The sequence below is a fragment of the Anomaloglossus baeobatrachus genome, chromosome 5, assembly GCF_048569485.1.
Source record: "Anomaloglossus baeobatrachus isolate aAnoBae1 chromosome 5, aAnoBae1.hap1, whole genome shotgun sequence".
NCBI lineage: Eukaryota > Metazoa > Chordata > Amphibia > Anura > Aromobatidae > Anomaloglossus > Anomaloglossus baeobatrachus.
This window is the reverse complement of record NC_134357.1, coordinates 228,899,231-228,914,285: the sequence shown is the minus strand read 5'-3', so window position 1 is coordinate 228,914,285 and position 15,055 is coordinate 228,899,231. Positions and strand designations below refer to the sequence as shown.

The 15,055-nt window shown below is 44.6% G+C and overlaps 1 protein-coding gene across 1 annotated transcript in view; it reads right to left on the bottom strand.

Annotated features, from left to right (window-relative positions):
• Positions 1-4,115: 4,115 nt before the first annotated feature.
• OSBP (oxysterol binding protein) overlaps positions 4,116-15,055 on the bottom strand; it is a 95,981-nt gene continuing 85,041 nt past the window's right edge. Inside the window, exons 10-15 of the mRNA XM_075349145.1 lie at positions 9,675-9,795; positions 9,490-9,593; positions 7,776-7,871; positions 7,424-7,593; positions 7,111-7,331; positions 4,116-5,067 (exon numbers count right to left, since the gene is read on the bottom strand). Coding sequence (XP_075205260.1) covers positions 4,925-5,067; positions 7,111-7,331; positions 7,424-7,593; positions 7,776-7,871; positions 9,490-9,593; positions 9,675-9,795 — 855 coding nt within the window. The 3' untranslated portion in view covers positions 4,116-4,924. The remainder of the gene's footprint in view (positions 5,068-7,110; positions 7,332-7,423; positions 7,594-7,775; positions 7,872-9,489; positions 9,594-9,674; positions 9,796-15,055) is intronic.

Sequence of the window (15,055 nt, the reverse complement as noted above, 5' to 3'; positions counted from 1 at the left end):
ACCCGGCCGTGTGCTCTTTTTCTGATCCCTGCAACCGGTGAAGTATGGGCCCGGATTACCTCAGAAGGACCCTCCATAGGGGTATCCTCAGGCTGCGTTCCGTCCAGGGGCCCAGAAGGGTGTGGAGGACGACATTGCATAGCCAGCACCAGGTTCTGTGAGTTTTTCATTGGATTGGGACAGAAACTGTGCCCATTTCGGTGGGCTGGGAGCCCTAGGCTCTGGGCTGACGGTTGCGGTGGTGGTGGCGGGGGGGGGGGGGGTCTTGGGTGGCTATAGGGGCACAGGACTCACAGAGAGGAGGTGTGTTTACGTGATAGCTCAGCGTGGCAGGCAGTGCAGGCTGAATAATAGACTATGTGAGCCTTAGCACTCTTAGTACCCTTAGAGTTCTGCATGTTCCTAATAGGAGTATGCCAGGAGGGGGAGCAATGATATGCAGAGCTACAAGTGAAGCAAGGATTGTATTTGCTTCGGTGTACCTCACCAGAATCAGCCGATGGCCCTGCGTCCTCAGGAAGGAGTCTCTGTGGAGATCTTCGCGTGTTTTTCCTGGGGGGCGGAGCTTATCATGGCCCGCGGGGGCGGGGCTTAGCGCTAAAAGAGCGCCAAGAAGAAGTCAGTGTGCCCCCCTGCTGTCGTTAGTAAAAAAACGGCGGGAAGGGAGCTTCTGCAACAGTTTTTCTCCCCCTCCTTCCAGTCAGCACACAGCTACCAGTACAGTAGATTATCTCTGCAGGAGTCCCTGCAATCAGCAAGGGACTCCCCCTCCTCCAGCCAGCACGCAGCTAGAGGGAATAAACACTGAATTTATGAGCCCTGGGAGCCCTCCCCCCGCCACCGTTAGATTATCTCTGCAGGATTCCCTGCAATCAGCAAGGGACTTTCCCCTCCTCCAGCCAGCACACAGCTATGGTGGGAATAAAGACTGTAAATTCAGCAGTCCTGGGAGCCTTCCCTGCACCGTCTTTCTCCCTTTGTCTGGGAAACCAGTCAGGGGGGTCTCACCTTAACACTGCCTCAGTGCAGGCAGTGGAAATAGCAGAGTCAGCCTGCTGTGTCCGGCCACACAGGTGCAATGTATCAACTCAGAGCCTGCAAAGAGGGGCTGAGGAATTGTGCCTCTGCCCTGGGCTCTGGAAAATCATTGTCTGTGGGACCCGTCGTCCAGTAAAAGGCAGCCCCGGATCCAGCGTCGCAGGAGGGTGTACGTGGAGGCAACACTCCGCGTTCCCGCCCGTTGATGGTATTGGGAGATCGGTACCTAAGGGAAACCGTCGCCCTTAAAAAATAACAAAACCTTGAAAGGATGTGCCACCTACAGACACTAAAGCTAAAACTGAGGTTGCCTGGCCAGGGGGTGTATACTGCAGAGGAGGAGCTAATGCTTTTTGCATCTACTTAAGTGTCCTCCTATGGATAGGCAGCATAACACCCATGGTCCCATGGTCCTGTGTCCCCCAATGAGGCGTCAGAATACAAATATTAAAATGTTAATGTTATGGTGAAGAATCAACACAAGTGGGACACAATTGTTAAATGAAATTTATTGCTTATTTTAAACTTTTGTAAAACATAAAAAACTGAAAATTGGTGCGTGCAATATTATTCGTCCCCTTTACTTTCAGTGCAGAAAACTCACTCCCGAAGTTCATTGAGGATCTCTGAATGATCCAATGTTACAATCCAGTGTACTTTATATAAGTCTTTACTCTGTACCTGTTATATTTTTGTTATTTAATAAACGAATAAGAAAAAAACCCCAAAAAAAATGTATTTTTCGGCGTATAAAACGACTTTTTAACCCCTGAAAATCTTCTCAAAAGTCAGGTGTCGTCTTATACGGTGGTGCACCGTGCTGCATCAGCCCATTGTTTAGTAATTCCCTCCTACTGGTCCCCTTCTTACACACTAACATTCTCACCTGTCCTCTGTTCCCGCGGTACCTTCAGCTTCTTCTGGCAGACTGCAGGCCAATGGACACCTCCGCGATAGCATCCTGTGACTGGGCTGCTGCTGTCATGGCTTTACTGCAGTTGAATGCTTTGCGGTGCCGTAAAGCATTCAACTGCAGTAAAGCACTGACAGCAGCGGCGGTGGCCCCATGTATAGAACACGATCATGGCGGGAGCTATGGGCCTGAGGTCCACAAGAAGCACTCCTACATGATTGCATCCCATACACAGGGCCGCTGCTGTCAGCGCTTTGCTGCAGTTGAATACTTTACGGCACCGCAAAGCATTCAACTGCAGTAAAGCCATGACAACAGTCCTATGCATCGGACGCTATCATGGAGGGGTCTATATGCCTTGCGGTCTACAAGAAGCAGCTGAGGTCACCGCGGGAACGGAGGAGAGGTGAAAATAATGTTTATTATTTGTAAACAACGGCATAATAGGGGACAAGTAGGGGACCGGTAGGAGGGCAATACTAAACAATGGGCTCATTACTACAAGGGGTGGGGACAAGGATGGTCACATTACTAAACAATGGGCAAATTACTGCAGGAGACATTACTAAACAATGAGCACATTACTCGGGTTGGCTTATACTATTATATACGGTACTAGCTGTAGTACCCGAGCTTTGCTCGTGATAGTAACTATCTTTTTGTCTCTCTCCCAGTCTCTGTCTGTTTGTGTCTATGTCTCTCTGTCTGTGTGTCTGTCTTTCAGTGTCTGTCTCAATCCATGTGTGTCTCGGTCTCTATCTATGTCTGTCTGTCTGTGGTTATCTCTCTGTATGTCTCTGTCTGTCTCGGTCTCTCTCTCTGTGTCTGTCTCTTTCCCTGTTTTTGTCTCTTTCCCTTTCTTTCTTTGTCGCTTTCCCTGTCTGTGTCTGTCTGCCTCTGACTGTCTGTCTCTCTCTTTCCCTATATGTCTGTCTCTGTCGGCCTCTGTCTCTTTGAGTGTCTGTCTCTCTGTCTCTTTGTCTGTCAGTCTGTCTCTTTCCCTGTCTCTTTCTCTGTCTGTCTGTGTCTGTCTCCCTCTGTCTCTTTCCCTGCCTGCCTCTTACTCTGTCTATGTCTGTCTCTTTCAGTCTCTCTGTATCCGTTTCTTTCCCTGTCTGTCTCTGTCTGCCTCTGTCTCTTTGACTGTCTCTCTCTCTCTGTCTCTTTCCCTGTCTGGCTCTATGTCTGTGCCTATGTCTGTCTGTCTCTCTGTTTCTCTAGCGACATCTATTAGCTCACACATAAGCTTCTTATACTATGAATGTCTTTCGTTCCTATAGCAACCACTCACAGCTGCTATTAATAACCTATAGCTTGTAGCTCCATTGGCTTTAATAGAGGCAGGTTTGTTGGAGAGTAACTGTAAAGCGCGGGGTTACATTTTTCCGCATAGTCTATGACGTTTCCTGAGTCACATGAGGTGTCTGTGCAAAATTTCGTGATTGTAAATACAACCGTGCTGATTCCTTTAGCGGACATACACACACACACACACACACACACACACACACACACACACACACACACACACACACACACACACACACACCACACACACACACACACACACACACACACACACACACACTCAGCTTTATATATTAGATATCCCAAACTCTATAGTTTAACTGGAAACATTGGGGGTCGTCATACGCCCAGTCGTCTTATACGCCGGAAAATACGGTAGTTTTTTTCATCTATTGTGGATGCTGGACTAATTGCTCTAGTCCTTTCTGTAGGTCACCTGGGAGTCGGACCAGGTTACCCGAGCATCGCACTTCATCTAACATTCACCGGTGAGCTGTGTTCTCTATTTGACTTATATGTACACACAAATACATATATTATATACAATTTCTTGCAGTTATATTCCCCTGTATACATGATCTGATGGGCCAAATTCCTCACTTGAAATGTAGAATATTCACATATTCATGGATGTAAATTCCTCTTCATTTCGATCAGCAAAGTCAGGTCCTTGGCAAGTGAAAAGATGGGGCCTCCAGTTGCCTACCACTGAATGATTTGTGTAGCAGCTAATGTATTGTATGTAATGTGGACAGGTAGACATGGGTAGTTCAGTGAAGGCCAGTGTACAAACAAATCTAAAATCACTGCAAGGAAAACTGGTCATTATAGTCCCAAAATTTAAAATCCCACAAACTTGAGAAGTGTAATCTGATCTTTATTTAATTTAGTATTTGCACAGAAACAGAGAAAAAGGTGAGACACACAGCGAGAGGTAGTGACGGGAGAGAAATGAAAAATATACATATATATATATTTATATCTGGGGCAGAATAGAGGAAACCCTCAATTGTATACCCAAAATCGATACCAGAGGTCTGAGAAATTGTACCCTCCCACACCTTCATCCCCACCCCTCTTCAAAAGAAAAGAAAAACAAACCAAAACAAACAAGAACACAACAAACCCAAAAATCACAGAGATTAACTCAAACATAAGGCAGACAAGAGTGCCCCCACCCACCCTAGTGCACTAGGCAGGGGCTGTGAGATGGTTCAAAGACCCAAAGAGAAGGATTTTATCAGAGCAATGCTCTGCAGACTAGAAAGAGCCCCCACAAACAAACCTAGGAAAGCAAAATATTTTGTGCAATAGCACTGTCACCTGTACGGCTGATTGATGGCAACTGTACGCATATATTAGGTTATGCCACGCACCGGCAATGCAGAAGAGCTTTATCACTAGTGGCGTAAGTGCAACTGTCAATATTGCAGACACAATGATGAATTGCTGGTGACAGATGGGAAATGGGGAACGGTATTTCTTTAAAAACTAAAGATAATGCACTACCTTATTCATTCACTGGGGATGATCTGCAGAGCATTGCTCTGTTCGGGGGTGCCAGAACTAGGGTCAGTAAGGCATTGCAGAAGGTAAAAGGACATACAGAGCATGGGGTGGAAGAAGATGGGAGGGGATCGAGATGTTGCCACTTCCACTTGCTCCTCAGAAGATATCCGGGCAGGCACTCCAATGTTGCTTTTCCTTGGCTTCCCAGTAAGTGCCTCGGTAAATGTGTGTTATTTCTTTGCTCATTGGATCCATTTTGCGTTCAAACCATAAAGGTTTGTATGAATCCACTGGGGAATCTATGAGAAGAGATGGAAAGGTCACATAAAGCAGTCTGCCCCTGTTTATGATGGGACACTTAAAACATATACAATGCAGAGTGATGAAAAACTGATTCAGATTTCTGGAAGCACGTCATTAATATGTGGACCAACACAATCAATCGTTTTGTACTATTAAAAGGGATTTTGGTTATGTCGTTCTAATTACCTACATTCCTGCTGATGTAGTACATTTAATAGTGGCTGGGCTTGGAAGTACAGATAAGTGCCATTTACTTGAATGGGACTGACTGAATTCCAATCACTGTTAGGCTAGGTTCACACTTCCGTTGTTTTAAATCCGTCAGGTCCGTCAGCAACGGATCAGTCGTTTTTAAGTTGTCAACTGATGCAACGGATGTGTTTTTCACAGAATTCCTTTCACAGGAATCCTGTGAAAAAACTGATCCGTTGCATCCGCTGTGCGTCCGTTTTTTGACGGATCAGTCATGATCTGTTTGTGTTTGGGACAGCCCAGTGGGTGTGACAAACCTGCTGGGCATGCTCAGTAGAGCATGACGGAATCCAGCGCTGGATTCCGTCGTAAAACGGATTACGATGGAATCCAGCACCATAGACATACATTACAAGTGTGACGGACTGCGGCGGATTCCTGCATGGTGCGTCAATTTTAACGGCCAGAAAAACGTTACATTCTGCGTTCCTCCCCGCCCAGTGGTCAGTCAAAAAACGATGGACCGCGACGCAGCGGACGCAACGCAGGGTCATCAGTCGCAATCCGCCACTAATGCAAGTCTATGGGACACAACGGAATCCGCTAAATGGATTCCGTTGTTTACCATAGCAGCGGATTAAGACTGATACATTTTAGCGGAAATGTGAACTTAGCCTAAAACGCCTGGCACTGTAATAGTAAACAATGCTGGGGAAGAGGAATTTTGGACTGCATCATCCTTTTTACTCAGCCGAACACATGCGGTAATGGAGTCAGGACCCCACAATTATATTCCCCAAAAATAGGCTATCATTATTCACAAAAATCTTCAACGCATTATGAACTAGTGGAGTAATGACGTTTTGATACACACCTCCTAATAACTAGAAACACTGCTGAAGAAGTGACACCTATCAAGTGTGGCAATGGAAAGAACTATGCATCGTGTATGAGAAGCTACTGAATGTGATGCCAAGATGTGGCACATCTCATAGCAGAAATAAAGCCGCTGATTATTTACACCTCGAGTGGCTTGGACGTTGCAGAACTCCATATCAGATCCAAAAAACACAGAAACATGGTGTGCGACAAATGGGATCACCAAACAATTCAGAAATTGCAAAAAAAAGCTTTATTTACAAACACCAAATTCTATTAAAAACATTTAAAACACTCCAAAACATGAAACATACACACAATGGGGCTTGCATATAATAAAGCATCATAAATCCTCAGAAAAAACCCCTTATATCGACCCCACAGGGAAATGGTTTAGCAACATTTTTTTTTTCTATCCTTGCAATGTAACAATGATAGAAAAAGGCATAGAAACAACACTGCAGTGTAACATCACCCACACTGAGGTGAAACACAAACACTGAGATATAAGCATGAAAAATCATATGCTGATACAAATTGAAAAACCATGAATGCCATACCCATTAAGGTCAAATAAAGTGGTATCCAAAAGAACCAAGTCCTAGGTGCAAGGTGAAATGACCATGATAAGGAAGGAACCTGAACCCCCCCAACGCACGTCGCCACCCTAATGGCAGCTTCCTCAGGGAAAATGGGGATTTATCATGCTTTATTATATGCAAGCCCCATTGTGTGTGTAGGTTTCACTTTTTGGAGTGTTTTAAAATTTTTGTGTTTTTTGTAAATAAAGATTTTTTTGCAATTTCTGAATTATGTTTGATGATCCCATTTGTCGCACACCATCTTTCTCTGTTTTTTGGATCATATGTTACAGGTGTGCGCCTTTGGCTTGATCCCATTCACTTCAGCCGTGGTGCCCTCGCATACCCCTTCTTAGAACTGGCATTTCTTTCATAAATGCTTCTTACCATCTTCCCCAACTTTCTCTCGCTCAGCTTCTCTCCTTCGTCTTGCACTTCTTTGCTTTTCTTCAAGTCTCTGCTTCTCAACATTGGCTTCATCCCAATTGCCATTCTCCATTAGCCTTTGATCAGGCCGCAAACGGCTGTCTGTAGGTGCAACCCCCTCTTCTAGGGCATTAAGGGTCAATGCCAGTTCAGAAAAGTAATACATGTATTCTGCATTCTTCCTGCAAATTAAGGGAAAACAGCACAAAGTGAAAACATTACAGTCAACAACGGCGAGAAGGCAGAACATAGGAAATCTTGTGCAGAAACATACGGCAAAGGGTTTCTTCTCCACAGAAGAGTCTTGTTTTCTGGAGCCTTATCAGCACCGTTCTCAAAGCCACTACCAGGTGGAGACACTGGAGCACACTCCATCCGCTCGTCCCACGTCCCCATCAACGTGTAATGTACGCGCCCACTTACATCCAACACCTCACCCGTCACCTATGAGACAGGAGGTGCGTTAAGATTACCAATACTGTAATACTTCATAAAGCGGGTGCACACGTACAAACCATGTGACACTGATTAAATGAATACATTTGGTGATCAGTCTGTGTATATGGATCTTCAGCTAAGGGCATTGTACAAACCATCAGGCGGATTTGGGATGCATAGAGACTCACCTTGCGGGCCACATCGCGAGAGAAGTAGCTGTAAGGAGAGAATTTAAGTTTACACTTGTCTCCTGTCTTGTGATTGACAATTTCAATTTCTCCAGACTGAAAGAAGAACAAAATGTTAATACACACTATAAATCGTTATATTTCAATTAAAACACCACTCCAGCAGTACAATAAAAAATGCTGGAGTGGTGGTCACCTTCCGGCGGCTTCACCCTCTATTGCTGCTGCTTTGTCAGGCTATGGTGATTTGGGACCTGCCAGCAACTCCAGTGCTTCATGGAGCGGGCCGGAGGTCACTCTTCAATGCATCTCTATGACAACCTCATTCTAGCTTTGATAGAGTTACATTGAGACCTTGTCATATAATATCTAACTTGTGGCTAGTTTTAAAGGGAACCTGTCATCAGAAATTTCGCCCAAAAGCTAAAAGATTCCCCCTCTGCAGCTCCTGGGCTGCATTCTAGGAAGGTCCCTGTTATTATTGTGCCCCATGTGAGACCAAAATAAAGACTTTATAAAGTTCTACCTTTTTGTATGCAGCTTCTGTAAATCTGACACGGGGGCGGGCTCTCTGCCGTCCGTTATTCTGCCTCCTGGTCCTGTATGCCGCCCCCATCGCTCCTTTCCATATCTGATGCACCGCCCACTGCTCCAGCCATCCCCACGCATGCCCAGTGCCAGTCTCACAGGACTGAGCAGTGTGACCGCTGGTGACGTGTGCGCAGGCAAGTGATTATGGACGGGACTGTGACTGTTATCAGCAAGTACCCGGCCATAATCTCGTGAGCGCGCAAACCTCTCCAGCGGTCACACTGTGCTCAGTGTAGATGCTAGACTGTATGGGCTGCTTCCAGGGATGACGTCCCTTTGTCATGTGATAGGGGCGTGTTCGAAATACTATCACATGACAAAGGGACGTCATCCCTGGAAGCAGCCCATACAGTCTAGCATCTACACTGAGCTCAGTGTGAATGCTGGAGAGGTTTGCGCGCTCACGAGATTATGGCCGGGTACTTGCTGATAACAGTCACAGTCCCGTCCATAATCACTTGCCTGCGCACACGTCACCAGCGGTCACACTGCTCAGTCCTGTGAGACTGGCACTGGGCATGCGCGGGGATGGCTGGAGCAGTGGGCGGTGCATCAGATATGGAAAGGAGCGATGGGGGCGGCATACAGGACCAGGAGGCAGAATAACGGACGGCAGAGAGCCCGCCCCCGTGTCAGATTTACAGAAGCTGCATACAAAAAGGTAGAACTTTATAAAGGCTTTATTTTGGTCTCACATGGGGCACAATAATAACAGGGACCTTCCTAGAATGCAGCACAGGAGCTGCAGAGGGGGAATCTTTTAGCTTTTGGGCGAAATTTCTGATGACAGGTTCCCTTTAACTTATAGTCACACAATGGCACTGTGGGACTGGAGCGGTGTCGATAAGAGGTGAAGCCACTGCAAGGTGAGTATATGACAAGGGGCTTGCATTTAAAATGCCACTCTAGCACTGAAAAAAAACAAAACGTAGGCATGGAGCTTTAAATAAACAAATATGATTGAGATGTATGACTATTTATATTGTATGAAATGGCAGGGCTTTGCTATAAACAGTGGTGCTGACTATAAATCTTCGAGGAATGCAGTGACTGGAGCAGGCCATGGCGCAGACAATGGAGCAGAGGAGAGAACCTGGAGCCAATGCTTCATCCATTCTATTACCTGGTCAATCCATAATTTTCCTACAATGATGTTGTGCACAGTTGTGGTCACTTTCTTCCATGTGTAATGGTTCCCAGAGTTATTAAATATACAGTGAATGGTACCTAGGAGGATTAGAAGAATAAGTCAGCATCAAATGATAATGACTGTGCATCTAGTTCTTAAGTGGCCCATCATATTCTCACCAAGGGGCATGATGGAGAGATATTTCCCTCGGAACTTGCTAGTAATTTTGATCTCCTGCCGCAGGGTCCAGCCATTACGGGATTCAGCATGATGGGCTGCTGCAGGGGGGTGATGGCTGACCTAAAAAGAAAAAATATATATATATAATATATTGTTGACAAAGTTCTATTTAATACTGTTATTCTGCTCTGTCACTACATGCCAGACATCAGTAGCACCCAACACACCAGTAAGGACTATGGGGTCAATTGGGTTGATATCTTCAAACTTGACATCAGGACATCCAAGACTGATGTAAATGGAGCAGTAACCTTGAGCCCACATTACAGAATGATTTACTCTTAAACAGTCATTTCCAGGTCTAGGTTTGCACAAATATATGTAGTAGAAATCATGCACTTGAAATTTATCCTTAATTTGTATCATTCTATAAAACGGACCACGATAATTTCATAAATATAAATCCCCCTAGAGTATTAAACCTTGTGGTTCTTGGTAACTGTAAAATGGATACATAATTATAAAGGTATGAACGTTGCAAAGAAATACTGGAATATTCCATGGCACGTGTAGACTAACGTACATGTATTAAGGGTTACACTTAATAGAACAAATCAAAACATGGAAACGCAAATTTGTTCCTAATCTTACACTTTAAAAGTAACTAACCCTGACTTGTCAGGCTGGAACATACATGATTTTAAAGACGGAATAAGAGTGCTTGTTTTACAGAAATACACATCAGCAAACTGAAGGTGTAGACAGCCGCTTGCTGTAGGCATATGAACGTGGACTTGTATGGTTAGGTATTTATTCTAGAGACTAGTTTGAGCCTCAGAAGATACAGTCCCATGGGTATGATTGACAGTACCTGCATATCTCATCAGCCAAGAATGAGCAAACGACGGATGAAGACATGAGCAGTGCTGTGAATAAGTCACATCAGAGGGACATGACCACAGGTATTGGGGCCAGACTAGTCTCTGCGACAAAGTATCTGGTCAAACTAGTCCATGTTTATATGCCTACAGCAAGCGGATGTGTACACCTTCATTTTTCACAGATATGTGCATTTGTATAAAAGATAGGAGTTTAAAGAGAATTTTTCAAAAGCTTTTTGCTATGTAATAAGAGCAACATTATATAGGAGCTGGAACCGTGATTCCAGCACGTGGCACTTACGAGGCTGCTTGCTGTCATTTTGATACAATAACGGTTTTCTCAACTGCAGAACTAGCAGTGGTCAGAATTAATGATGAGAAAATACTAAAATATCCGGGTTTGGGATATTTGTACCGAATACTTAGTAATATTCCAATATTCGCCACGAATAACAAACCTAATGCAAGTCAATGGGGAAGCAGAGAATATTTTTTGAAGATTTTCCAGAAAAAAAGGCTCGGATTCTCCATTGACTTGCATTAGGTTTTCTATTCATGAAAAATTCTGGAATACTACTAGGTATTCAGTAGACATATCCCAAACCTAGGGGTGGGATTCAAATTTTTAACAAGTTCTCTGTAAACCCCGCCCATTTGAAAACCACACCCATTCTGTAACCACACCCATTTTTACGCACTTGAACCGGCCATTTTTTGCAATTTTGACCAGTGTCACTTTATGAGGTTATAACTCTGGAACGCTTCAACGGATCCCAGTGATTCTGAAATAGTTTTTTTCGTGACATATTGGGCTTCATGTTAGTGGTAAATTTAGGACAATATTTTTTGCATTTATTTGTGTGAGAAAAAAAAAAAACGGAAAATTTTGAAAATTATGCAATTTTCAAAGTTTGATTTTTTATGCTCTTAAACCAGCCAGACATATGACACAAAATAATTAATAAATAACATTTCCCACATGTCTACTTTACATCAGCACAATTTTGGGGGAAAAAAAAAAAATTATAATGAAGTTATAGGGGTTCAAAGTTTATGAGCAATTTCTCATTTTTACAACAAAATTTACAAAGCCACTTTTTTTTTTGTTTTTAGGGACCACATCACATTTGAAGTGATTTTGAGAAGTCTACATGACACAAAATATTCAAAAGTGACACCATTCCAAAAACGGCACCCCTCAGGCTACTCACAACCACATTCAAGGTAATTAACCATTCAGGTGCTTCACAGTAACTAAAGCAATGTGGAAGGAAAAAAATAAAAAATTTACTTTTTGCAACAAAACTTAATTTAGCCTCAAATATTGCATTTTCACAAGGGTAGCCGGGTTAAATGGACCCCGAAATGTGTTGGGAAATTTCTTCTGAGCACGCAGATACCTTATATGCGGTGAAAAACCACTGTTTGGGCGCACGGCAAGACTTTGAAGGGAAGGAGCGTCATTTGATTTTTTGAACGGAAAATTAGCTGGAATAGTTAGCCGCAGCACGTTGTGTTTGGAGAGCCCCTGTTGTGCCGAAACAGTGGAGCTCCCCCATGTGACTCCATTTTGGAAAATTATAAAAATGGCATAAGAAAAAGAAAAAAAAAAAAAATCAGGACGCACGCTCTGATGTGCTGCAAAAAGGGGTGGGAGGACTAGGTGGGATGGAAAAAAATAAGTCCTGTCCAAAGTAGAGTACGGCTGCAGGACGCTTGCTGATCAGGTACCTAATTGTTCAAGTTTTGTCTTTTTTTTTAATTTGGAGTGCACAAAAAAAGCAAAAACTCAAGCAATTACGTACCTAATCAGCCAATCATGTAGCTGGAAGGGGAGTGGGAGGTGAGACTGGGGATAGCTACCTTACAGGATGGATCTAGGCAGCAGGATCACAGCAGATGGAGGAGGAAGCAGATGAAGGAGGCAACAGATGAAGGAGGCAACAGATGAAGGAGGCAACAGATGAAGGAGGCAACAGATGAAGGAGGCAACAGATGAAGGAGGCAACAGATGAAAAGGATGGGAGAGAACGGGCAGCAGATGGAGGAGGGCGGCGGAGGATTGGGGGCAGTGACTGCGGTGGCTGAAAGGGGGCAGTTGCGGTGGCTGAAAGGCGGCAGCTGATCGGGGGCGCCGGCTGATCGGGGGCAGTGGCTATAACTTACCGACGGGGCACGCAAGGGATCGCTCTCCTCAGCTTCCACGGACGGATTGAAGCTGAGGGGAGCGGTCACCGGCCCATATCCAGTGATTGGAAAGATCGGTCACAAGGTCACAGAGTCGACTCTGGCATAGATCTACATGATTGCCTTGCTCTCCTGAGGCAGGAAACCTCTGGATTCAACACAGTGAAGGATACAGCCTTGGAAGAGCCTGACTTAACTCCTTTGCGGATGAATCAAGATGTGCATCAAGAAGGACGATGCCACACGGGTATGGTGGTGGTAGCAGAAGACGCTGTGCTGATAGAGCAGTTGCTACCCACATCCCTGTCTGCAAAAGAAGCAGAGGTTTGTGCTCTCACTGAAGCCTGCAAGATGGCAGCCAACATCTACTCTGTATGGAAGACGAGACACTTGATCACCGGCCAATGGAACTGTACACCACCATGAGGCCATAGAAGAACTGATGGAAGCTTTGCTATTACCAGAAAGTTGCGGTGAGCAGGGTTGAGGCCTACAATGGAGGAATAAAGGGAAGCAATAAGAAATGCCCTCGCTGACAGAACAGCCAAAGTAGCAGCAATGCGATCACATACCACAGAAACAGTCAGACAATCTGTGCTCCTTAAGTGACCCCGATGTGAAAAAGAAAGGAAAGATGGAAAGTCTTGAGCAAACATTGTCCTGACCCTACAAAAGCAAGTCTCAGAAGAAGAAGAGGACTGAGATAGGGTGCGGCTGTGGGCTCCTGGAAACCATAGAAAGTGGCTAGTGACCTGCTTTTACTGCTAGCCAAAGAGATATGGCAGGCCTTGGGGACAGAACTGACCCTACACACGGGTCATTCCATGTCAAGTGATCCAAATATGAATATTTTTTTTTTACCTGACGTCTTTAGATTTTTTTTTATTCCTTTTTTTAAGAAGTACAACTTTAGTTAATACAAATTAAAAGTTTTGAATTTTTTTCTTCATCAGTTAATGTTTTACAGACTTTTAAAGTTTTGAAAAAGCACAAATTTTGGCCTGGTATGGCATTACATTTTTTATCATATCTCAGGTTAGAAGTAAGATAAAGAGGTGGGAGAGGCATCATTAGTCTCAGAACAGTAGCGGCTTTCATTTGATATGTCACAAGACTGTTTCTTTATATTCTGTTTTAGAGAAATCAAATTCAAAATTTTGATGCGCAATTGTAGAAAAAAAGTATGTTTAAAATTGTGAAAAATTGCATGTGTGTTACTTGTGTTCTTTGTTATATTTGTACAGGGAATCAACTTGGGACCTATCAGATTTTATTTTATTTTTTTTAAGCCTTGAATCCTCTGATTTTCTGTTTCGGTTAGTTTCTTCCTTTTTCTTTCCAAATTACCGTACAACTTACTGAACAGAACATTTAAATGCAACAATAAAAAAAACACAAAACACAAATACCGTAAGTGCCAGAATAAATCCATCTTAAAAGAGAACACGTCATCAGAAATGTACCTGTAAACCTAAAAGTTCCCCCCTCTGCAGCTCCTGGGCTGCATTCTAGGAAGCTTCCTATAGTTTTTGTGGCCCCTTTTATACCAAAATAAATACTTTATAAACTTGTACCTTTTCGTATGCAAATTTTGAAAATTATCCATGGGGGCGAGCTGCCTGGTGTCCGTTGCTGTCATCCTGCCGATTTACGCCGCCCCCGAACGCTGAATTTCAAACCTCAGGACGCCGCCCCTGGGCGCCCATGGTCCCGCGCATGCGCTGTGCGACTGTAGCGGTGCCGTGCACTGTGTGCACGTGTGACCGCTGGTGACTCTTTGCGCGGGCACGAGGTTATGGGCGGCACTGTGAGTGTCATCAGCAAGTGCCGCCCATAACCTCGTGACCGCACTTTCCCCTTTGCCTCCTGCGTTCTGCGCAAGAGTCTCCTCGTAACCTGTGGTGGCCTGATCCGGTCCTCCCATCTATTTCCTACTGCATGGCAAGATGGGAAAAGTGACGTCGGATCATTTGGCCAGCGCTTGCGCAGAACGCAGGAGGCAAAGGGGAGAGCGCAGCCACGGTATTATGGGCGGGCACTTGTGATGCATTCACAGCGCCGCCCATAATATTGTGCCTGCGACCACGTCACCAGCAGTCCTCGTGTGCACGGGACCTCGGGCGCTGTGGGCGGCGTCCTGATCTATGAAATGAAGCAATGGGGGACGGCGTAAACCAGAAGGAGGGACAGTAACGGACACAGACGGCCTGCCCACATGGAGAATTTACAAGAAATGCAGGCAAAAAAGGTACAACTTTATAAAGTGTTTAATTTGGTTTAAAAGGGGGCACAAAAAGTACAGGAACCTTGCT